We start from the raw sequence: 26835 nt of genomic DNA, 5'->3' as shown, positions 1-26835 counted from the left end.
CCTTGACAGCAAGCTGACAACCAGTAATTTAGGTGAAATTATGATCCAGGTTTCTTTGTCCTTGGCATGAGAAAGAAAACGTTCATTGGACAAGCGAACGCATACAAATCTATAAGACGTCAGCGTTTGAGTCCCAAAAGCAAACTACAAATTGCTAAAGCATTCAGGGATCATTTGAAATTGTTAACATCTCAAATGTTAACATCTCAACATGTTAAGGATCCTTAATGTCCTCAGACACTTAATGTCCCGAGTGTCTGAGGACATTAAGTGTCCTCAGACATTGAGGACTCTTAATGTCTGAAACTTCAATAATGACAAAGAAAATGGTAAATGGGTTTGAATGCTATCAGTTTATACCTCGTGAAGACTAATTGAGGCCTTTATCGTGCGCAACTGGTAGCATAAAGTCCACAAAGAGCTAATGCTTAAATTAATTCTGAGGTTATGAAGAGACCAAAGTCATTTTATCCATTTGAAGCTCATTTTAATTGTAAATGCTTTGTAGCTACTGTATAAAGTCAAAATGAAATTAAAACTGTAATAAAATTAGCAGCTATAATTCTGATAAGTCTTTGTGGCAGAAGTGCTTTATTCAACTGGGAGTTATGGAGGCCATCTGATGCCACCAGTAAATACCAGCTGACACATTGATTCCTATGCACAAATCAACCTGACATCTTGGAACTGTGGAGGAAAATCCAGAGGGAGAAGATGCAGACTCCAAATAGAATGGTTTGTAATGGTTGCAGTTGAACCGGTTGAGGAGTGCTTAATCATGTGCATGTGTTGGACGGGGAGAAAAACATTACATTCAGAAAAACATTTTTGTGCTTTGAAGAAAATCAATATTTGTAACAATTAGGTATTGAATTAGTTGCTAAAATAATTCAATACGTATTTATTAATGTTGGTCCATTTTGAATTAAAAAGGCCAAATGCATAACATTTTTAACATTACAATTATGAAAGTTGGTATTTACAGACACCGAGCAATTATGACATGAAAGACGTCGGACATTTTGACCGCTGATTTAACAAAGCAAGAAAACAGATGCCATCACATCAGGATCTTCCATCATGGCCATAATGATTAGTCCTGGCACTGGATCAGTCAGGTCAAGTGAAACTCCCGTAACTCCTAATTTGATTAAATTATTGATGAAACAGCAGCTGGAGCACCGATACTGTCTTTTGATCCCGAAATGGACATCTGATTAAATAAAAGGGTTTGCAAATAAATTTATTTAATCCATTATGTAAAAGAAAAAGAGCTACCAAAGCAAGGTTATGGAAGGATACACTCAAACAAGAAAAAAAATTTTTGGGAGCATGACAGAACTATGGAGCCATACCGAATCAGATAAGAATAATAAATGACTTTTCTTTCAGGATTATTGAGATTTGAAATGCGACTAAGTGACTTACTACTCAAAGAAGTAGCGTTGACTTTGTGCTGCTCTTTGGCGATCCCAGTGCACACTGCAGTTCACAGAGCAAGCACTGGTTCCATCAATGATATCGATGACCGCTAAACTAAGAGAAAGTTCCCGCTATCTCATACTGACCAGGACTAGGCTATAAACTCTGTGTTGATCAATAACTATGATGTCTCCAACAAACGCCGTCTGCAAACAGAGAGCATCATATTCTGCTCTTTGTCTCCTGCAAAAGAATTAATCTGGAAATATTAAGAAAAAGCAGACATGCTGACCGTCGTCAAGCACGAGAAGAAGAAGAAAAAAAAAAGACAGTGTTAAAAAAGAACTCCCATCAAAATCTTTGGCCTTTCTCTCCAAGTCTTCACACACACTGCGCTGATCATAGCTTATGACCTTGGCCACAGCCCCAATCCATTTTTCACTTCACTGCCACACAGACACACATATAAGGCTTTAAAGCCAAAAGAGCCAGTCTATGATGTATTGTACATCCTGTATATATAAATATATATGTGTAGAATGAATACTAAATTGCAGGTCCTGGGATTTGAGGTTGGTGTTACCTTTGAGATGAAAAGGTAAGAATAGGAGATTACCTGGTGGAACTCCCTCTGGTGCTGCACGGCTCCCACGTCACCGCCTATGGGCAGCTGCTCCGACAGCTCCTCGTCCTTGGCTGTCAGCCATTCGATGATCTCCTGCAGGGAGAGCTGCAGCTTCCCGCTGTTGTCGGAGAAGGCCTCTAGCCGCACCCTGCCAACACACACACACACACACACAGCTCTGGTTTAACAAATAGTAACCAAAGTAACCATTCCATTATCCAACATGTAACTCTGTTAAAGCGTGATGTGTAAAACATTTTTTTAAATCCTGCAGGTACTGTGACGTATTCAACAATTATTTAAGTCAGATAATCAAAAACACATTGTAAAAAGTCAGCAGGAGAAACCAATATAAAAGGTACAGTAAACCAAAGAGCACACGAAATTCTTCTTTATTGTGAATTTGAATGAAATAACCAATTTAGATTCAACTCGCTGTTCAAATTATGTCCAGGCACAATTGTGAGAATTCACATTTTGGTCTTGTGGCATTCATAAAAGAGTCAGTACTCTGCCATTCCTGAGGATTACGCCTCCAACACCGAGTGACTCACTAAAAATCCCTCGTCACCAAGTCATTCTGGGCTCTGAGTGCTGGATTTTACCCTTGTTGTCTATAAACAAACACAATAGTGATAATTGTGTGCAGAAATAATTTACAACACATTGCTACAGCTGATGACATGGTGGCAAAGGTTCAGTAAGTCTGTCGAGCTGTGTGCATGAGGCAATCAATATTGACCTCAGGATCTGAATAAACTCCAAATGTGTATTGTTTTTAATTATCGGTGCTCATTAGCTCCCAAGCAAACATCAAAAACACGACATTCCTGATAAACTGATCTCGTTACACTACCTGCAGTTACGTGAGGCAGAGTCGAGGCCAAGCTCATTAGCAAAATAATTTTGGGAGTAAACATAGCTTACTAAAGACATTTCTTCTACTTGCCAGTGCTGTATGCATTGTGTGAGAGCCAGCGCTACGTGCTGCACCTAACGTCAGCACAGCAACTTTGTATTGCTCTTTTTGGAGAGTGAAAAATTTCCGCTTCAGCAACCCTGAACAAACTCATAATCGGGATATAATGCACATATTAAAAGTACCCCGTGGAGTTTTTGACCTCTAGTGGATCTGTGGACCCGTTTATTTTTAATGAGATGGCTCATGCTTTATTTGTCTTGTGCTCAGAGGTCACACAGGTTGCAAAAAGACACCAAGGGATCTATCAATGCGCCTGCACAGGCTAGACATGGGAGGACAACCTGCAAGTAATGATGTCAACCATGCAGGATTTAAAATGTTTTTCAGATGTTTTGACTGGAAGTGGAAGAAAAATGTTTCTCATTGATCCACACAATGCATTCAGGATATAAATATGCATTTTCACCTGCAGTATTGAAAACCAAACATGAAAGTTTGAAAACATCATTCAAGAATGAACTGGAAAGATGACATAAACTTGTATTAATAAGATAATAGTCTCTTTTTTAATTTTGTAAAAAGATCAAACAAGTATACACTTGTGCAGCTTTTTTTCCAGCTTTGGCCATTGACTGGTAGCTAGTTTTCCTCTCTGCAAATCACATATGTAGCCATCAAATACAATTCAAGACCCATTTTCCAAACAACTCATGGAGCTTGGAGATGATAGCAACACTTGTCTTGTCATTCTCCAAAATCCCTTTTGACAGACTGGAAACGAGAAGCTCTTTTAGTCTACTTCTGAACCAATTGTGTCCAAAATTACAAAGAATTTGCCGGTAAGTCTGCCAGCATCCTCACTGTAAACCGTATATGTGACACACGAGAGTGGAGACTTTGACAAGCGTGGAAGAACCAATGCAAGAGTTTGAAGCATAAATGGTCAATTTCCTTTTGCAATAAATATGCAAAACAGGTCGGCATCCGAGCCAAACCATCATTCCTGCAATCACAGCGAGTGCGTCAAACCTGCAGCAGTGAGATACCGCCACCCTGTCCATCACTGACACCTTCTGTGTGTTGTGGCACGCACAAGACAAGGTGAGAGACACAGAGTCAGAGGTGACTGCTGCAGGACTGCTTGGAAAATCCCGGGAACAAATAACACAGAATTTATCTGCTTACCACCTGCCATCAGTGTGAGCGATATCTCAGAGAGGCGCTGCACTTGTATCAGTGACACAGCCGGTACTGGAGGGGCTGGGGATGGGGGTGGTGGGCAGGGGACAGCGTGAACATTTCCCAGTGTTTCAATTACAGACCAGAAGCCGGCACTCAAATATCATTATTCCTGCACATCCCAATTTTGCCAGCACCGTCACATCAGAGATGATGAGTAGGAGTGAAAGCAAGAAGCTTACAAGTTAAGTGTTACTGGTGGCAACTGAAGATGAGGGGCGGAAATGGGCTGACACTCAGACGACAGTTACGCCAGTGCAACACTACGAGTGTTTGAATCTCATCGGTTGAAAAACACACATGTGAAATGTTACTCAACACGAGGTTATCGTCCTATACGGCTGAATGTTGAACAGTCCGGGGCCGTTTCGTTTGTCTCTGAAGCCACGCCATTACAACACCATCGTCAGCAATGCCACGTTAGCGACTGAAAAAGCACCGCGAGGCGACTTCCTGCCAAATTGAATTCGGCACAGACGAGTTGTGACATATGAGGGATTAGGTATCACTTCGGGGATGCCGGTTTGCAGGAAGGCTTGCGGGAGAAGCTCGGAGACTTTCAAGAGGAAAAAGATGGAAAGGTGAAATCAAGCTTGTAAGAGCACATTTCAAACTTGATAGGCCTCTTTGTTCAACCCTGTGTCAAAAAAAACCTGTGTGAAGCAGACCGTGGTGTCCCCTAGCCTCCTGTTGCCCCCGCAGCTCTGCTCGCTGTGGTAATTGAATCAGAGAGGAACAGTTTCTCCATGGCCCCAGCCAAACAGGCTTTCAGTCCATAACAGGTGCGAATACACAACCCGAACACACACTCACTCAGTGTGAACGGCGAGAGATTTCTGACTCAAGTCAGAGCAAAGCCTGGACCTCAGATACGTCTCAGGGAGGTCATCCATCAAAGGATGACCCTCGCACTTTTACAGAGGGAAGCGTCAAAGTGCTTCAAACCACGCAGCGGCGTGTCACACGGTCGTACCAAAATACGCACCAACAAACGCACACGGCTCACGGCACACTCGCACATCATGGCTGCTTCCATTACACACACGAAGGGTGAGACAAATAGAGCACTGCTGAGATGTAATGGAAACGTCGTCACATGGCGGGTTGCTGCCAAGAACAACTCCTGCCCCGCTAAGCTGCAGGGAGGCCAGGCTAAAGGTCTGCCAGTACGGGAGGCTGACTGAGGCTTTTTTGTTTTTTGTTTTTTAACCTCCCCAGAAACATCATGATATTAATTTGAGGGGTATTTATGGGTAGCTTTTTACTGCAGTAGACTCGGAGGTTGCCAGGGATTTTGAGTGTATGTGTCCAAAAAAGCAGCGAAGAGAAAGACTGAAACAGGTCGAGCATGTCAGCTCATCTGTTTGTGCAAAGATTCATTTGAACTCAATCCAAAACATGGCAGAACTCTTTTTTTGGAGGCAAAATGCTTGCGAGTATCCAAATATAGAGGACAAATTGCACCGAATTGTCGTTGAATCGTTTGTGGTCCATGTAGGAACAATCTTGGGTTTGGGCTATACCGTATACCATATTATACATGTTCTATATCTTTGTACAAATGTTTGCTGCAGAATCCAAATTATATATTTTTTTAAAAACGAGGGCTGAAAAATGGATTTAACAATTGTTTAACAACCCAATCCTCTTCAGACATTTCTTTGTTTTATTTGAGGACAAACCCTTTCTTTTAAACCTTTACATTAAGTTATTCCAAAAAGCCACTGGTGTTTTTGTTGGTGACTATTTTGAGCTGCAGATTTTGCTGCTCTCGAGTATTCATGGCCCCAGGACTACGAGTGTGAGATCTGACTCAAAATAAACTGCAGAACTCATACTCATGAAAATGTAAAAACCACCCGTTGTGTTCGCTGCAACATTTTGACTTGTGTTTTAAAATTGTGATCTACAGACATTACTGTCACGATAACATAATTTTTGCTTCTTATGATTGTTTTATGTGAGATTAAAGGTAGGGATTGAGGGTCGCAGTATTTTCAACAAATGTCTACACAGTGAGAAAAAAGTTGGAGAGTGACTCATCAAACGGGCTTTATTTTCTTAAGTGTGTGTGCGTTTTCACAGAGGCACAATTATATATGCGAGTTTGCAGCACCGAGTGTCATTTTATTGACATCATGAAACCCAGGATAGCTATAACAATGGTTAGTGGCGGTTTGAAAGACGCTTACCAGACATCTATCACCTTTTAGTTCCCCTTCACTGCTCACCAGTAACAATAAAAGAATCAAAGCAAAAACTCACATTTCAGGGATGATGACCACTTGGTGCAGAGTTCTCTTTACAGTTATTTACTTTCCATAGAAAAAAAATCTAATTAAAGTGGAAAAATCTTCCTTGAATTCACTATGAAGTCCGAGGTAAGAGTGAGTTTAAAGGTTAGGGTGAGCCCGGGAGTGGTTCTGGTTGAGGTTAAACTCAGCGGGACATGAATGTGAGCGATGCTGTGTCCCCTGAAGGTGCCTGCCCATCTGTCCAACACTGCTCAATAACAGCCACCAGGTTTGATGGCAACACCAGCATCAATCGATACCAATGGGCTAATGGGGAAGCTTGAGTCCATAGCAGAGTGCTTCCTGAGTTTGTCCTTGATGGAAGGACGTCCTGAACATACAGAATCATCTCTTGGAATCACAGAGGAGAATGAAAAGGAGCCAGTCCCACCAGAGAGCACAGAATAAGAAAGTATAGTCTGAACTGAGACTGGCTGTCAAAGTACAAACATATTTTCACACTGAATACAGCAGACGCTTCCCACCTTTTTTCATTTCCTGGGTTGGTTTCACACAGGGGATAAAATTGCACACCCAACATTATATAGACTGATCTTTGTTATGAATGTGAATATGGAGGTAACAACTGAGGCAACAGTCAACATCTGACTGTCCTTGAGAACGACACTGAAATGATATCAGCTCATCACTTTGCTAGCTGCGGCAAAGAATCCTAATCACAAGAGTTTGGGCTACAATAAAACCGGACTGCTGTTCAGTAAACCTTGACTTTCGCTTTTTGTGTGACTTTGTAATAACACGGGTTGCAATCGTGTGTATCTCCTCCAACTCTTGATAGTTAAATGTTCAAAATATACAATATGCACAAACAGAAATTAGAGTAGCCAATAGGAACCATTACAGACTTTGTGCTCTGTTTGGTGATTAATCAATGCATAGGAGATGTGCACAGTGTTACTGTTTTTGAGAAAGAGGAGCTTGCAAGTACGTTGCCTCAAGGCCCAGAGAATCCTCGTTACTCACCACCCTCCTCCCACTGTCTCACCTCTCTGTCTCCTTCTCTCTCAATTGCAGGGATGTTGTGAGAGCTGGCAGAGAAGTGTGACACAGCACTACAGCATTTAGTTGAGATTCAAAGGTGTCCATAAATTTTTTGGTTTTTTTTTTTTTCTTATATATTTCCCAAGAGATACAGGCCTCGACTCAAAATAGATTGAGACCCACAATACTTATTATGTCATGTCGTTACTTTTGGCTGAAAAGCTGGGTTTGGCTATATTTGGTTGCATTAATATTCCTGGTTGCATTTACAATGCATCATGGCTGCATAGCATCGCATTGTGTTTCCTCAGTATGGGAATGCATATACAGTGGAATGCAGATGGTGTGAATACAAATATAATGGCTGAGCAGAGTCCTTTTAAAAAAAAAACTGTTTTGCTGTGAATTAAAAAAACAGAAGGTCAAGCATCTTTTAACCTTGTTAGGGTCAAAGAGTCTGGAGCTGTGCTGCTCCAGATGAAGCTTTTCTATTTATAAATTATATGGCTATTTGTAGCATAAAAGAGGAGAATGATTCTCCCTCTATGTGGAATAAATACACTCATGATTGATGTGAATCATAAGAGTATAACCAAAAGTGGATATTTACATGAGCTTATTTTGGCACTCCATATTACACGGTTGCAGCTGCTGAGTTTTATCACACAGAGAAAAGAGCAACAAACTGTGTGAAAAAGTCATTGTTCCAGTATCAGTAAGCAGCATACTCCTGCAAACTGCTTCTGCTTTTTATTTTCATTCAACTAATATCAGATGTATTCTCTTTTGATCCACTATCTTTCCCATGGTGCACCTTGTTGCATGAAGGTAGTTTCCATATAAGCAAAGCCCCAACTGCATGTAAAGGTATTCAAAGGTATTCAAAGTTATTCCGATAAACGTACTTTCAATATTGGTTGTTTTCATGCTGGGGATGACCGCGTTTTCTAAAACAATTTCATCATCCCCCACATTTTTCACTCTGAAAAATTCACTTTTATACCAAGATTGCATCTTCCACGGGTCGCGATGGCAGATACCAACAACTGAAAAAACAAAACCAAACACCCTCCAAAAATAGATTTAATGCTTTTGAAATTGATTCTGTTATGACTGTGGGTTTTTGTGAGAGCCTTAAATACTGCTTAAAAATCATTGGTCTTATTGAAACTTTTGCCTGGAAAAGCCTGACGAAACACGGTTCAGGTGAAGAGTAATCATCAAGAAGGTGACACATTCCATCATCTTGTGAGGAACGCGGTTATCTGTGACTCTTCCGCTAAATGTGATCAATGTTCTATATTTATTTTCATTATGTTACACGACAGAAGAGAAGGTTTTAAGAAGCCATTTCACTCACTGATGGACTCATCTCAACCACCAACTTGCCACGTTGTGATTAAAGGTTTTCACTTTAAGAAACTCTTCATGTATGAATTGCAAATCTTGCAATCTTTTACAATTATGGTTTTGCATTAAATCTGCTTTTATCATTCTATATTTCTCTTCAGTACAATTTACTACCAACATTTATTTTAATTCAACTTCTATCCCTTGTGTATTGTAGTTTATCCTGCTATCAAAATGCTTTTTTAAATCATGATTTAACTAATAGTCATGATGATCAAACAACATATCTTTAAAAGTACTTTTTTTAAGTGTGCCTGTTCAGAGGGCTACTCACACCTCAAATGTGAACATTTGTTTACCTCTTCGTAATTAAAATTTAAATATCACTCAAGTTGTATTTGCAAATTGCCTATGCTTTAGACTTTCCAGCAGTGGATCCAAAACTAATCCGATGTTCTTTGTCTGCACAGTTCAAAAACAGCGTGCATAATGTGAAATGATTAAGTGACCTAGTCCTGCATTGATGCCATTTCTTGAAGCATGCTGCAGTGCACGTGTTTGGCAATCACCCATAAAATAACCACCCGATGTGAGACTTCGCCTGAAGTAAAAACAGACATGTCGGAACGTTATATTGTCCAATCACTGCAGTTAAATATCTGAGGGAAATGATGTAAATGGAAGTTAATGTCCATGGCAACCTGGTAAAATGATGATTGAGACAGCAGGAGATTATTCTTTGCCTGTTCATGAAGTACTTTTATATAGGAAATGGGGCAACACCATGTGCTTCTCAGGGCATATAGAAATACGTGGATGCACATCACATGTTCTGATCACAGATGTACTATACAACTACTCACCTGAGAAAGCTCCCATCCCTCACAGGAATTGAGCATTTTAAAGACGCAAAAATTGATGCGCCCCTCGTTGGGAAGTTGCTGCGTGTGCTGGTCTTTCAAATCGAAACAAAACATAATAGAACACTTTGAGCTTTAATATCAATAAATCACGAGGCGTGTTAGCAGTAAAATGTGAACAGCGTGTTCACGTTTCCAGCCTTACCCCGCTCTGTTCTCTCCCTCGTTCTGTCTCCTCTTTGATTTCATGCACTGCAGGGGTAGTGTGTGTCATGTGTGATATATTCAGGGGAATCCTCATGTGGAGGAGGTGGGGTTTTTTTTTTTCTTCTTACTGATGCTTTGCCTAAAGCATTTCTTCCAACCAACATCTTTTACATGGATTTGTGAGAAACGTACTTGGTGAGTGACAGGAGCAGACCAGCCAGCAGGGTCGCTTCGCACAACTAGAAACACTGTAAACGTTTGAATACACACATCAGCTGACAGCCACCGGGAATACAACTCTAACAGTCTTTCATGGCTGCACAAGTCAACTTTGTTTGCTTGTAACTCCGAATGACACCACAAAGTTATGACCCAGTAACAAACTAAAATCCATCTATCTCCTATACCAACTTCATCTCACTGGGCAGCAGAGGAGCTGACGCAGAGAAAAAGAAATCAAATAATATTTACAGTGGCTATTTAAACAAACATAACACAACTGCCTCTGGAGGCTGCCAGGGAAAACATGCAAACTCGACACACCCACATACTCCAGACCAACAATCTAACTTGTTAAAAACAAGTTAGACTGCGAGGTTCGAGGATGAAGCACCACACCACTGCGTTACCCACAAACTCAGATAAATTGATTAAACTGTGATGAATTCAGCTTGCAATCAGTTCTGTGAACTCTGAAGCTTCCGGACTGCTGTTAATCATTGAGTCATCTCGATGACTAACATGGTTGTTGAGTCATGCACAAAATACCTTGTTGCTGAGAGACAAGAAACTGGAATGTCTTGATCATAACAAGAGGAATGCCTTTCTCTGCGTCAGAGTGACCCATTGCAATAATTAACTGAAATTAAAATACCTGATTAAATTCAACTTCTCTTCCGTGGCTTGCAGAACTTATAAAACTAACTAATGTCGATTTTCCTAAGAATATGTAATGTACAATGTGTGGGTCTACTTTGTGCACAGTGGAGCAATGATTTGAGCTCTCACCTCACAGTGAGAAGGGTTCAAGTCAGTGGGATAGAAGATGGATGGATGGATGGATGTTTAGGTCTTCTCCATCCAGACAGGCTATTATAATGCTGTACATTTTGTGGAGAAGACTCATTCCACGTTTGGTATATAAAGGCATACTGTGTTGAATGCAAACGCAAAAATACAACATGGACGTAAAGAAAACCGGAAGAGCATGAAGAGACACTTAACAAGAACAAAACCTTTTCTTTTACTGTTTGATGTTGCACGAGAGAGGATGTAAAAGGTGTTATGGAAAACTGTGGGACTTGACTGCAACAAAAGGCGACAAATAATACATATGAGAGGCCACAACTGAAATGGTCAGACAATCCCACAAGTCCATTAAAACAAGAGTGCTTTATATTCAATATATGCATACAGACTTTGCAGCAATATATTCTGCAGGTTTGTTATGTGCATGTTTGTGTATAGCTTAAGCACAGATGTTTTCCACAGAGACGTTATTCTGTTTTATTGAGCATGAGGGTGTTTGTGTCCGCTCATGGAGATATGGATCTGCATGCTTATCACTGTTTTTCTGCGTCGGACCGTGTGGAATCATTGTATCATTTCCTCTGATGCTCATCTATTACATTTCGTAAAAAACAAACAAACAAAACAAACCCCCCCCCCCAAAAAAAAAAGATACCGTATGGGCTGAAAAACGCAGAGAACAAAGACTCCCCTTCTTCAACTGTGTCCAATGAGTGAACCCTTCCTTTGTGGGTTCGACTGCATTGCCAGAATAAATATCACCGCTGTTCTCTGACATTATTATGCCTCAGAGGGGCGAGCACAAGAAGCCGACAGGAGAAATATGTCACCAATATATTTTATGAAGTCAAAATCATGCCATTGTAATTTTTCAAGCTTTCTTTTGACAAAACGTGAACTATTTATCTATCAAAAAAGTATTTTTTGCAGCCTTGGAGAGGTTTGTTGTGGTGGGATGATTAGGCAGGACACTGCTAATCAGTGACTGGCCATTGATCACACTGACTCACTAAAGCACACAGTGATCTATGAGCATTCTGGTCAGTCAGCTGAATCCGACACTAACAAATAACCCCCCCAGCTTTTGTAAGCTGGAGTGTCCAATCAAACAAAGCTGAGTGTGAAAAATACTTGCCTGCTGCAGCCATTCGAGCCAAAACCACCAAATAAGTCCAAATACAAACACTTATAACCATTAGTCATGCTATCATTATTGTTCTGGCTCTTTATTATGATTGTATTTCTATTATTTAGATGAGAGCGGCTGTCAAGCTCCAATTTAAAAAGACAAGATGTCGACATTCACTTATTTCTTTCTTTGAGTTTTTTCTTTTCTTTTGGTCTTTAAATGAACACTTTCACATTTCTCTTTGCCTCTGTGTATTAATCTGTTTGCCGGCTGTCTGGTGTTAAGGGGATGTTGTATTGTTAATTGTTAGCAGGACACATATTTCTGTTTATGTCATAACCGCCAGGCTTAAGATTTTGCAATGTGCATTTGTGGTTTTTAAGTCTTCATTAACACAATAATATACTCATATTTTACTGTTGTCATTACAATGCTTCAGACACATGCACCTAAAATGCACCAAAATACATATTTAACTATAATGATTATAATAAGGTGCTGCTGAATGGGGTCATGCTTTTTATTTCAAGTTATTTTTGTGGATGTGTGGGTTTTCTTTTAAATGGATCTTAAACATACAATTAAAGACAGCTCATTGCTGCTGAGTTTCATCAAAATGCCCCACACTTCCCAGGCCTCTCAATGCACAGCAATCAGAACTCCAGACTGTGACAGCTGCAAGGGAAAAGAAAATCTCCGGAAATGGGGCTCGACTGAATCGTCATTCATCTCAGTGCTCAACACAATCTGACATGAACAAAGGAAGAAAAATTAGACTGCACAGTGAAACTCATTTGGCTTCTCATTAACCAGAAATAAAGATAAATGAAAATCTAAATTAATGCATGTATTGAGTACACTTCGTTTCAACCATAGAAATTTTTTTTTGTTTGTTTTTCATGCAAAGTCCAAACATGATAAGGCTGAGTTTGTAGTATGAACAAACACAGGTTTTCTATTCACATTTGCGTTTGATCTTTGACCAATAAAACCATAAAAATGCATGTTTGAGTCAGAGAAGACGTCTGGGCTTTATGGATTCAGTGGGCAAGCTATCAGACCTTCACAATGGAGGTCAATAAGTCACACTTTCTCCCCCTCTGGATGTCAAGGGGTGTTGTGCTGTATGTATCTCAGATGTACAGTGTTAAGAAGCATTGGCTGAATCAAATTGTAAAACAAAGAAAATTCAATGACGATGTGTTGAAAATAAACATGAAATGTCAACATGTACACAGATTGACATTAAAAAAAACTGACGCCTAGCTCTCGATGGACAGGAAAAACACGGGACACAGGAGCATATTAAAAAAAACATTTCGCCACAGTAATATTGTGCTGGGGTTCACAACCTATTTTCCTTGGGGATCCCAGATTGCCTCTTTAAAAAGTGTATCAGTAGAGATCAGACAAACATGCTTGTTAGCTCAATTTGTGACTGTAAACCAGAATTTTGTATATCTGTCAGTTTTTGTTCATCCTGTCTTGGGTGTACCCTGCCATCTGCCCCATGTCAGCCCTAATAGGCTCCCATAACCTTAACTTATATAAAGGGTCTATCCAGGATGGATAGTAAAACAATAAGGCAAACTTGTTGTGACAGATTAATGTGCAATTTATTTATCGAGTTTTATTTTACCTGTACACCTCAAACATCAACACTGTAGTGTGTTATTTCCCAGCAAATAATAAGCCTTGTGCTGCCAGGATCCATTCACAGTAATGCTTAAATGTTCTTGTGATAAAAATGAGACCTGAAAAGATACGAATTGCTTCAAACAAATATTTTCAATCGACAGTAAAAGAAAATAAAAAAATACAGCAAGTACGATTGCAAAAAAAAAAAACTGCAAATAAATACAGAAAAAGGTCACTCAATTTTAATGAAACACTCCTGACATTTTTAATGTTACATTAAACAATAAATACCACTTGACAAACCATATTAATATTTGATACTGAGAGCACTCAACAAGGTGGATTTTCTATGACGACTCGACATGATGAGCATTACAGTCACCGAGTAGCAGACCAAAGAATTTTAGATTTATTTTTGCCTGAATGCAGCATTGATATATGCAGCAATTAAACCCTGAATACAGCATATTGTTATCAGCAAATTGCCGCATCCCAACAATGCAATATGTAAACTCCACAAAGGAAAAACCAAAAGTCCCAATGTGAATCCACAACCTTGTTGCCATGAAGCGACAGTGCTGAGCAGCACCTATATACCAGGAGTATAGCTCGATAGCAAAACAACTCATCACTGAAATTAAATACTAATGATAAATAGGTCAAAAGAAGAGAAATGTGAAAATATGATAAAAAAAAAAAAAATCTAAACAATTTTACAGAGAGCAGCCAAAGTAAGGGACATTGCTTCAGGCACCAGAAGGTACATTGAGAACAGGTTATTCAAGATGTGACTAAGATGCGTTAAAGGAACAAAGAGTCACAGATGACCCACATAAAAATGTTCATCCTTGGATGATTATTTAGAATAACTACGTTCAGTATTCTTGGGGTTATGTTGCAATTTACTTGAGCTGTAAATATAAAGCATACTTTGCAACTGTGTAACTTTAATTCTTGCTGTCAGTTACTTCTTATTTCTTCTTAATTGCTTTATTGTATGTGTCCTGCTCCAAGTTCTTGTGAAATACTTCTGTGGAGGAAGAAATGTTAACTATATTATCCATACTTTGTTTTATACCTTCAGGGATATATAGCAAATGACACTAAAATACCAATAAAAACTATAATCTTTTTCATTTGCTGCTCATTCTTCTATAATATGTAAAGCTGAACATGCTATTATGATCCACCATTATGTTGTAAAAACAAAAGGCCCAGACATGAAGCCTTGCCCCCCCGCCCTTGCAGGTCTTAGTGTGCAGCGCAGCATGTAACCACGACAAATTTACAAAATCTGTCTCAAATCCTCAAGCCCTCATTGTTCGCGGGCTCTGTCGGCACTGTGTTTTCACTCCTTTGGGGATTGGATTTGCTCCATATAAACCATTCTACATGCCTGGGTACAGTAATTCGCATAAAATCTGATTTAAAAAATTTTTTTCCCCCCTATGCTAGTCAAACACTAGAGCAGTCCAAAGAGTCCAACATTGTCTTTAATCTGTGCAAACCACGTCTGATTTGTTCTGCACCAGATGACTGGTAAGAAGGCACAGTTCAGTGCTCTTCTCACTTTAGTTTAATTTCAGGCTTCAAACACACAGAGAGAGAGAGAGAGAGAGAGAGAGAGAGAGAGAGAGAGAGAGAGAGAGAGAGAGAGAGGGAGAGAGACAAAATCCCCCTGCGGTTTCTTTTATCGGTGTATCAAAGTTTGTTTTCTCAAGCCTGCCACCACGATTATATGTCTTAAAAGGCTTTAACCACCACCCAGCAGTATAGTGGTTGGCTCTCTTGCCTCAAAATGTAAATACCATGGTTCAAATCCAGTTGTGGGACATTCCATGACTAATTGTCATGCTTTCCCTGTGCATGTATGCAGGTTTCCTTTCACAAAACATGCATTTTAAGTCAACTTGCCGTTCTAAATTGAATAACACAGGTACACGCTGACCGAGCTCTTGTTTTCCCCACTGCCCTTGTTCATGTGCGTGTGGTTTCTCCACTGGTTGTGGTTGGAGCTGTTGTAGGGGGGCCTGCAGCGACACCCCAGGGCCCCGGCGGCCCCCTCGACCCAGAGAGGCCCCGGCGAACCACACCAGAGAGCCTCGCCCCAACCCAGAAGGCACCGGATGGAGAGTGCAGAGAAGACAGCCCCCCCCAGGCCCCGCCCCGAGGGCAGGGAGCCCCTTTGATCCTGGAGGTGAAGCCCGGCGCAACCTCGGGGGCCGGCTCCACCACCACCACCACCCCCAACCCAGTTGGGCCCGGCTGGAAGCCCTTTCTCATAAAAACAAGGTGAACAAGTTGCCTGTGACCTGCATTAATTATAAAAATGAAGTAATTGATTAAGACATTTATAAAGCTCACAAATGGAACCAAAGTCAGGATGAAATCCCTGACAAATGGCTTACATTTGCAATATTTGGCCTCGCCTCAGAGCTCATCCATCAGTATTACAGAGTAATACTGTGTGACTGAGCAAATAAATAAAAAGCATCTTGGAAGAATGCTGCCCTTTTCTTCCCTCAGAAATAAAACCACTGAATCTCGAAACGATCCTGAGGCGGCAGCGAAAGCAAAACTCATTCTTTCGAGCAACTGAATGATTGATGGCTGAATCCTTCAAAAACAGTCCCGAGCACACCTGCGACCGCGACACGACAACACTACGGATGAGTTAAGACTTTCACCGCTGACCTTGAACAATACAATTATCATTAACATGTAATTGGAGCTCAATGAGACCTGCAGGCAAGACAGTGTGACTCTCCTGAGGGTGGCCTCGGGAAAAGTGGGACACGGAACAACTAAAGGGGCTTCGCACTATGATCGGAGTTTCTGTTTCAGGTGTGAGTAACCATCTGAAAACAGGGTGACAATGCAGAAGAAACCACATCAGGACATTAGTGAAGGAAGAGTTAAAAAAAAATGAAAAAAAATAAGAATGAAACAGATATTGAATGAAAAAGGTACAGACAGATATAGCTGTGAATTGAGACAGGGCATTGTGGTAATGACAAAAAAAACAAAAACAAACATGCAGACACAAAAGCAGACTCAGAGGTCTTCCTTTGCCCTCAGACAGACGCTAAGCGTGGGTGGTTGGCTCTCTGCAGTTATCTGAGCCATGCGGCAAATAAATTCATAGCATGCCACTGAGCTACCCACACCAACCCCTGTGGGCATTCCCTGCAGTGCAAAACAGTGGGCACGTCACTATGAGGCACAGCCTGAAAAATCAACAATGCCTCATAGTGTTATCAGTTATCGGCTACAGAACATTTAAAAAAAATAAAATAAAATAAAATTGAACGGAAGATAGATCGTACATGACTAAGAGGCATTCTGTGAAAACGCTAAACTAGGTGAAACTTGTGATGATTCAGCAACAGGCTGTTTTGTTTCACCGCAAAAGTACACGACTGTGAGAAGAGGATGAAGCACAGCTGGTCGCAATCCAATGCCAACACAAACATCCATTACAGGAGATGAGACTGAGATTTCTGTTAAGTTAGACAATGGAACTGCTCGAATGCAGAGCAAGCTATTTGACCATCTGGCATGCATTTCCGATGGAGTACGGAGACGTAACGGCTCTTTAAGGCTGCGCTCGACCTAAACGCTCACATCAGCGCGCTAACACGCTCACAAAAATAATGTTAGCTCGCTCGCTGACATTCACCAGGTGTGATGCTCACAATGTGGCCACCTAGGTTAGCTCATTGCTATTCGGATGTTTACTAATTTGCACGAAACATTAAGCACTACAGTAGCTGACAGGAATCTCATTAGCTTAGCAGGTTTTAGCTCATAAACTCCACTAATGGACAAAATGACATTTTGACCTGATGATGGTGTGAAAGAAAAATTGAAGCGGGGCCTTGGAGTTCAGTGTGGGAGGAGAATGGGAAACTGAAGCACAAAATACACCTATCTCGGCCGATAGCAGCACTCCTCATAGAAAACCTCCACAATGATTGATGCAACGTGGTTTCTCTGGTCATTTTTATGACACTGACATCTGAATAACTATAGGATTACAAAGAAATTTGAAAAAACTATCTTGATAGATGACGACCGAGTGAAGTATTTAATCAGATTTTATTGGTTCCAATTATTTCCAAGTAAGTGATTACTTTTATATTGATATTGACACAGATATGCATCTGTGTATATTATATGCAATAGTATGGCAGGATCCATCAAAATCCCTATGATTTTAACGGCTGGTAAGAACAATAATCAATGAATAGTATAATAGAAATGTGGTTGGTAATCATATAGAGACTAAAGCTTATTTTGTCATTTAAATGTGTTCCTATTACACTGTCAACAACAGATTTGTAAAAAAAACGGTGTTTTATTAGAATGCTTCTTATATTTACTTTCAGCATTTATGAAAAATCAGATCGGACATCCACCTGATGCCCTGATTAACGTCTACTAACGTCTTCCTCACAGTTTGAAGAGACGCTTCAATTAGATGTAACACGTTTCGACCTTAAGCCCTCATGTTGCCGGCACGTAAGGTAAATATGCGAAACAAAGAAATGAAGAAGGAATCTTGCATTACAACAACTGTCCAGTGAATGAATTACACAACCACAAAATAATACGTCGTTTAACAAAACAATAGCTGCGCTTGGAAAATAGCAGAAATTCCGTGAATCCACCCACACGTTCATTCTATATTTGCTTGCACAGTAGTTACAGATGGCGGCGATATGCTTGTGGTAATAAATGTCTCTCGTCTATATATATATACATGCGTAATCATTCAGCTGTGATTATGACAGACAAAGGATGTGCTGATGTGGCCCACTTGTTTGAAGCAATTATCTCAGTTCTTCCACAACACATTAAACAACTTGACAAAGCACAAAGCACTCAGCAACGGGAACGGCATGTCTACATTTTGAGCCACTGGCATAAAAGCAGTGTTTTGCAGTTGGTAACACATGCTACACAGCTGGTGTTTGAGAGTGAAGTGGCCTACAGAGGACCGAGTTTGCCAACTTCCAATGTGAGATGCCAAAAAAGTGATCAAACCCCTAACCTTCTGTTATCGGCGCCGAGTCCAATTAGCTGAGCAACACTGTGTCAAGCTGATAAATTCTCTGCGCCACTGCCATCTGTAAATGTTTAGAGGATGCATTATGATTCCATATTTACTCCTTATCTTAATTTCTTGACTTATCTGGGTTTTCCCAGAAACGGGAGCATTTTTTTTTGGGGGGGGGGGGGGGGGGGGGGGACAAGCGGCGTGACTCTGAGGATGAAGCCGTCGATTAATTCACAACTTTTGTTCACACTGAAGCAACTGTCAGAAGGATGGATTGGCAGGAATATTATAAAAACACTTATCTCCACTGCAGACTGAGCTGCCGTCCTCTTAGAAATCCCTCCAAAACAATCATTTTCTATTTCTATTAGCAGCCATTTGCATTCCATGTTAATTATTGATCTCACCAACACTATTGTTGGGTAAAAGTCACTGCTAACTACCCTAAACCCCCCCCAAAAAATAAATTTAAAAAATGCTTCCACCTGTTTGAAATGTCTCAGGTCTGCACATGTCCCTGCAAAGTGTGGTCCACAAAGGATGAACATCCAGTACTTCCACCAATACAGAATTTTTAAAAAGAGGTTAAACTCTAATCCTGAGTCCTGTTCAGTCTACAGGAAGTCTCTTTGCAATTTGTGAGCGGGTCATCTTCCAATCACAAGGTTGCAAGCTTGATGTCTCATCTCTGTATGACGAAGTGTCCTTCAGCAAGAAATTGACGGAGAAACTGCTCAGAATGCTTGGAATGAGTGCCCCACATGGCATCGGTGCATGATTGTGTGTGTGTGTGTGTGTGTGTGTGTGTGTGTGTGTGTGTGTGTGTGTGTGTGTGTGTGTGTGTGTGTGTGTGTGTGTGTGTGTGTGTGCGTGCGTGCGTGCGTGCGTGCGTGCGTGCGTGCGTGCGTGCGTGCGTGCGTGCGTGCGTGCGTGCGTGCGTGCGTGCGTGCGTGCGTGTGTGTGTGTGTGCGTGTGTGTGTGTGTGTGTGTGAATGGGTGACTGTCACTGCTGAAGCAGTGAAAAAAAACACCAAATATGTGAACTCAAAACACTTGTGTTTCCAGTGAGGAAGCACTATCAGATGGCATTTTCATCTTTGCAGACTGAAACTTGCCCTTGTTGACACCAACACAGGTCTATGTCTCCCGAGCAGGTTTACTTATTTTTTGTAACATGTGTTGGTTGAAGTGTCATATGTGCCACTTGGATAGAAATGCCTCCAAAATGAAAAATAGATTCATAGAAAAAGAAATACATGGAAGAGAGAAGACCAAATGATTATGATAATAATTAGAATATTATTACTACTGTTGTTGTTATAAATATACTGTTGAATGAATCCTTAATTTTCTTCATCACTTTCTGCGTGTATGATTCTTTAATTTGTATGACTAAATGTAAACAGTAGAAACTGAGCAACCGGTTTAGTGCTTTCAGGAACTTTATTCTTTGCTTTCAGATATTAAGAAAAACAAGGTAAAAATCTACTACTGCCCTCCTATTAGCAGAAGGATTAGTGAATATCTGTGGCTGCACAGGCTTAACTGTAGATGTAATTATGAAGCGATGCATCGCAGACACTTCTGCTGCATATTGTATTTATATTGTAAAGAGCAGTGCAACAAGTTACTTTTCTCTGGTTGCTCTGTGTGCAAAGAAACAGTTTACTTTGAGGCAATTAGTAAAAAAAATACTTTGAGTAACACTGGCTACAACAGTAATTTGAAATCATGGTGAACATTATGCCTGCTCACTATCAGAACTTATCTTATTGTGAGCCTGAAGCCCAGTCTTCTTTGGAAATTAGGACTAAAGCACGACGGGAGAAGTTAGACTTACTTTCAGTAGGCAGTGGGAGATAATGTGGGACAGTTTAAAGGATAGAGCAAAGCCGCCATGACTTTCATTGGAACAAAGCCTCAAACGCCTGTCAATCAATGCCAGACAGGCCATTAAAAAGCTGGTTGTCTGCACTTGTCCAGCCACTGGCATTAATTGTAGTCAGACGTTTCCTCTGGACGGCACTCTCCCTCAAGGTTAGACAGCTTTTCACTGGAGCTCTTCCCCGTTCATTCGTTTATTCTTGTGTTCTTCTTTCCTTCCTGCCCTCCCTACTCCCCTGCAACCCGTCTCTTCCGTGTGATGATTTAATACCAGCTGTCGGTCCTCCCTCTCTCCCTCTCTTTCTCCCTCCATCAGCATCCTCCTGTATTCCTCTCCTCCTCCTCTCAGCCTGATGAAGTCAGAGTGCAGCCACTGCAGGCCATCCATAGTGATCTCATTACACGGGGCTGCAGGGGAAACTGTCTTACCCAATTTAACAACTATCCTTCCTTAACCTCCCCCCACCCATTTCCTAGATATATCAGGGTCAAGTAAGCAATTAAAGGGCCAATTGTCTAAACAGGATGCCAGTTGAATTGAGAAAGCAGAAATAATGCGGTGAGCCCTGACGGTTTCCAATTAAGCATCAAAGAATAACACAAACGCACTTTAATTGTTTTGCACTCGCAAATCTCTCGAGTGGAACTTGTGCAATGGCAGCATTAACCCATATTACATAAATAATTAATAAGATTACTGGAAGCAGTACTAAAATATGCATTATTGTGTGATGGCACGATATGAGACAATACTTTCATTTTTTTAATGCCAGAGCACCGTGAAGGCAGCAAGACCGGTCATTCAGAGGAAAATGGAAAACAAAGAGCATGAAAGATGAAAATAATGCCACACATCAGGAGCTTCTCCTCCCGAGTGTGATTTGAGTGGACATCCTTTTCGCCACGGTTCTAAGCACAAAAAGTCAACTGCCAGAGATATTAATTATTGCTTTTACTAAATACTATTTCAAATGAATTTTGGGGGACTGTGAAAATTATGAGTAAAATACTCTAAAAGGTGTGTCATCATTGTTAAGCTGAAAGACATTATTTGATATTATTTTAGTACTGTAACAACAACTTATCTACTGATTGTAAGACATCCGGCTTCCATTTTTGTATACATATCAAATAAAGTGGGTTTATTTTCCTTCTCTTTTTGAGCCCTCCACAAAACTACTTGGCCGAATAAACGTTCAGTGAACCGAGTGAATCTCTGCACTTGGTGAAAAACCGCTAAACTGATTATATGCGTCTTTGGGAAATCGTCAGTTCCCTAACAAAGTCACAATAAGAAATTAGCATACTTATGTCTTTTGAGAACAAAAACTTGCCAGCTTAGAAGTGCAATCAAGAGTTTTGTTACCATCAAGCACCGAGAAACAGACGGTGATTCACGTCACCCTAAACTCTTCTTTTGCAGCTATTTTCCTCCCCCAGCCACACAAACAACTAATCATTTTTTTTCTTTACCAACTGTTGATTTCAGTGGGATTGTCCTCTTACCGGATGTTGTGGGACTTGCGCTTGATCTCGTTCCAGCAGAGGTTCATGTCTGCGGTTTGGTGCGGGACGCCTCCTCTCAGTCTCCTGCACTCGGTCCCGTCCTCCTGCCCCTCACCGTCCACTGTGGACTGGCACGGCACACAGTGGCATCCCGGCCACGAGGGCCGCCCCGCAGCTGGACACACACACACAGAGGAAACCCAAAGAATTCGTCTCAGTGAGTATAGAACAGTATCACACGCTGCGAGTGTAGTCTCTCAGAAGGCACTCAGGGTACGACTGAAAGTTCTGGCTTCGGCAAATCCTGACAAAAAGTGTTAAAAAAAAAAAAAAAAGAGCCAGCAACAGATATCAGTGCACACTCTGAATCCCAACCGAGGACACGTAGGGCTGCTGTAGGTGTTTTGGCTTCTCTCTTTTGTTTCACAAAGATGTTCCTTCATTCCTTCGAATATTACCAAAATATTTCTCAGACCTAACCTCTGCACAGTGCCTGAAGAGATCTTGTGAAGATGTGAGCGCATGCACAGGCCCTGCAGGGGAAAAGCACTGCACCGTTTATGATTTCAATGAAACCAATCTGTGAGCCCTGCGAGGACACCAATTCACTAAACTCCACTCAGGAACACATACACACACAAAAAAGAAATCATAAGTGACTTTCAAGTAAAATCAATTGGGTTAAGCTGTTGTCAGTGTTTTGAGAGCAAGCCTTCAAAATCCTCGAGAGTGATACTTCCAAGCAGGATATCATATAATAGCTTGGTCTAACCAATTGGATGCTATTTTGGATCATTGGAAACGATGAATCCCATGACATCAAAAAAAAAAAAAAAAAAAAGATCCTCCACAGGCAGGCAGGCACCTTTCTAGATGAAAAACCCATTAATTCCTATAATGAAAAAATATTAATGAAGCTTAGAACATTTATAGACTCTTGAGGGAAGATCCTCTGAATCACTTTCCAGAAAGTCGATAATCACTCATAAACACACAGTCCACAATCCCACAAAGACTATTACTGTTACTTTCAGAACAACATACGAGATGGTTATGTTTTTTTGGTGTGTATCATGATAAACATGTTTTTTTATAATTATCTTTGGGGGAAAAAAAAGACATATGGTTGTGGCTCGGTTGATATGGTGTTAGATAGATAGACTTTCATTGGAAAGGTTGCAGGTACAATTCCCCATATGTCCGCCATCCATGTGTCAAAGTGTCCTTGAGCAAGACAGTGAACCTCAAATTGCTCCTAATGAATGAACGCCTTGCATGGCAGCCGCCTCCCTTGGTGTCTGGATGTGTGTGTGAATGGGTGAATGTCACTGCTCCATAAGTGAAATCCATTTACCATATCAGAGATTTATCTGTTCAGTAAATCTGAATGATATCCAAAGAAAAGACACAAAAATGTATGTGAATGCTTGAGAATATAAAAAAACCAAAACAGCACTCGCACACTGAACAATAATGGATTTACCAAATCAGAGGTGGGGTTGTTATCCCAGTCGAGGGCATAAGAGAGAAAACTTGAATCATGAGACACCAGCAGTTTTATCCCATTATTCCATTCCATTAAACTCAAGAAAACAAACACAGACAAAAAGCCTCTCTATTCACAGACTTTTAGAGTGAGGGGGCATGCGAGGCGAGACGTGAGGAGGTGCAATCCCCATGAGCTGGAGGGAGAGGGTAGAAATCAAGGAGGTAACCGACACACACACAAACACACACACACATACGGTATTCACTAGTATTCAGTGCAGGAGAAGCTTTTCCAGGTTCGGAGGTCAAGACAAATCTTGTGTTTGGTGGCTGAGCTGTCTGAGGCTTTCTGTCTCCTTGTGTTCATTTCATGACCTTTTCCTCTGCAGCAGCTGGGCTTCACAGCGAACACCTCAGCCTTATAGCTTTCTCACACACACACACACACACACACACACACACACACACACACACACACACACACACACACACACACACACACACACACACACACACACACACACACACACACACACACACACACACACACACACACACACACACACACACACACACACACACACACACACACACAAGTCAAGGAGCTGTAGATTTTTGGTCAGGACGCTCTTATCAGATTGCTTTTAAACGTTTCCGTCTTAATCTTCCCCGCAGGAGAATCCAACCTTTACACACACATAGAGCAGCGTGTCAGCTGTCCATCCACTACAGTACACTCATAAAATATTACTATCACTACTCACCCATGATATCCTACTATCAAAACAAACACTGAATCTCTTATAATTAACAGCGTAACCTTTCCTTAGTATAGATTCTCAGATGTTTAATGAAAATTCAAAGACATTGGATGTCCAGCCGCTTGTGAGATTTCCATGAATCTATTGTTACAACCTGGTCTTCTAATTAGGCCTTGTGTAGCTTTATTTACATTATTCCCTTTCTGTGGCCAGTTTCATTCTAATACTCACCTTCCTCAGCTATTTCCAGCACCACGTTTCCGTTTTTTTGGATTCCCTCACTTCTTCCACTGCCGTCATGTGCACCCGTGCCTCTCTGTCTATGTCTCCCCTGTGTCTTTTCAAGTCTGTTTCAAACTCGTTTCTGCTGTGAGTCACCAGTTTGTCTTGGTTCTAGTTTATTTCAGCATTTATCCTGCAGCTCAGCAGTTTAATGAGCCTCATCTCATTCTGTGTTTTTTTTTTCCTTACTTTTGTTCTTTTGCATGACTGACTTATCTTTCCACTTTGTTTTTTGTTTTTTTATCAGAAACCATTTGCATTTGAGCTGGATGAGATAGACATTGCTCTTTTCGTATCAATCCATACAAAAAAAATTTGCATTTTACTTTATTTTGATGCACATGCTGAGTTGCCATGTCGTCCATCATTTCCTCCAAAGACATCTCCTGTTAGCGAAGGTGAGCTCTGAAAAAATCCGCACTTCCTACCACATCTCGCTCCTTCCTCCTTCACAAGTCATGTGTGACCATTCCAGACTTGAACTGAGCACTGATACCTTGACAAATAATAATGCAGACGGTTTTATAGTCCGCACACACATTTCATTCACTCTGCTGCTGTGTTTGGGAATAAAAGTTCAATGTAAATGAGGCAGCAGACACCACACATGGCACAATGAAATTTAAGAGCCGAACGGAGGCCTGACTGTTTGTTTGCTTTGGGAAGCTGCCTCTTGAAGGAGTGAAATGGAGTTGAACAATGACAACCATCAACCACACCACTGAAAACATCAAGAGAATGCCCCGAGGGTGAAAGATAGCTCAGAGAAAGGTTTGTTTCTCAACTGAAGTGGAAAGTGAGTGACAGACGGTGTCGGGGCACAGTGTGTCTCTTTCAAACCTCCAGCTTCTTCTCTCTTATATCTGCTAATAGGTTTCCATAGAAAGGTACTGTACACATGATTGTATTGTGTGATTGTATTCATAAGCCCGTTTAAATATTTTACAGAAAGAAAAAAAAAGATCTTTTCTCTTGCTCTGTAAGCCACCATGACAGCCGCCACAAAAGGGAGATGATGTCTACAACGATCATGTCGTGCAAATGCATGTATTAAAGCTGTCTCGTAGGCACATATCTGCATCATGCAGGCATGTATCAGCCCACAGTGCAAGACATTAGGTGGTTCTGTCTCTCGCTTGAAACTTCAAAAACATGAGTCAAGCTTTAAACATGCATTATTTACTGCCTTGATTGGATGTGGCGTTGCTCAGTCAAGCGCGGGTACTGTGTGTTTTTCCAAAGACGCTGAAAAACCAGCAGAGATTTCTCTGACATGCCACAAAGTGACAGAGACAATATTCATCTTGCTGCTCTGGGTACGACTCTCACCTCCATATTTTCCTACTGAAATCATGGCTTAACACCCTTACAATTGCCCAATTGCGTGAACAGCAGAGGCAGCACATCTTGCCTCATGTCCTCTTTTTCTCCCCTTTCGTTTCTGACCACTCAAACCAGTGAACTCTGGAATCACATTTTCGAAACAATATGTGTATTGGATATCAAAGCAGCTGAAACTTACAAAAGATAGCACATAAAGCTTTGTAGGATTTCACGGCAAAAGAGAAAAGGCAGTTCAACAGCGCTGATAAAGCATCAGGGGATCAAAGTGATTTTAATCAGAAGAAATCAAGACAGTAGCTCAGATATCTCAGAGAAGTGGTAGGAGAGCCAGGATATACTCTCATTGCATGAACTCTGCAGATAAATGCAGTTCTTTCCCCTTGTGTAATGCCTACCTTAATAGGATGGACTTGCTGTGCTGTTACGACTCCAGTCTCGCACTCACGTTGTTAAAGTTGCCACTGAGGGTGACTGAGTGTTGACATTATTCACCCTGTCTGCCGGTTGGCTTTGCAGAGAACGCAGTGATAGGTTGGGCATGCAGAGGAGGAATAAAGTGAGATACAAGGGAGAAGGACAGAGGTGGGGAGTCAGGGAGGAGATTGATACAGAGAGATGGGTGACATAATAAGAAGAGACTTCTCTCATGGTCAAAGACGTCTCTGTCTTTGTACATTCCTGCTCACGCCTACATAACCCCTCCACACTTCCAACAACGAGCGGAAGAAAAGGCCATCTGCCTGATGTCCTTCGACCTACACACACTCTCTCACCGATGAACAAACAGGAATAAA

General features: G+C 41.0%; 1 protein-coding gene across 1 annotated transcript in view; it reads right to left on the bottom strand.

The window, feature by feature from the left end:
* The window catches only part of drp2 (dystrophin related protein 2), an 81673-nt gene extending 55095 nt beyond the window's left edge, over positions 1 to 26578 (bottom strand). The window contains exons 1-3 of the mRNA XM_080502401.1: positions 26437 to 26578; positions 22167 to 22341; positions 2039 to 2195 (exon numbers count right to left, since the gene is read on the bottom strand). Of these exons, the coding sequence (XP_080358527.1) occupies positions 2039 to 2195; positions 22167 to 22213 (204 nt within the window). The 5' untranslated portion in view covers positions 22214 to 22341; positions 26437 to 26578. The remainder of the gene's footprint in view (positions 1 to 2038; positions 2196 to 22166; positions 22342 to 26436) is intronic.
* Positions 26579 to 26835: the final 257 nt, after the last annotated feature.

The sequence above is a fragment of the Blennius ocellaris genome, assembly GCF_963422515.1.
Source record: "Blennius ocellaris genome assembly, chromosome: 9".
NCBI classification, from domain to species: domain Eukaryota; kingdom Metazoa; phylum Chordata; class Actinopteri; order Blenniiformes; family Blenniidae; genus Blennius; species Blennius ocellaris.
This window is presented reverse-complemented; position numbering and strand designations above follow the sequence as displayed.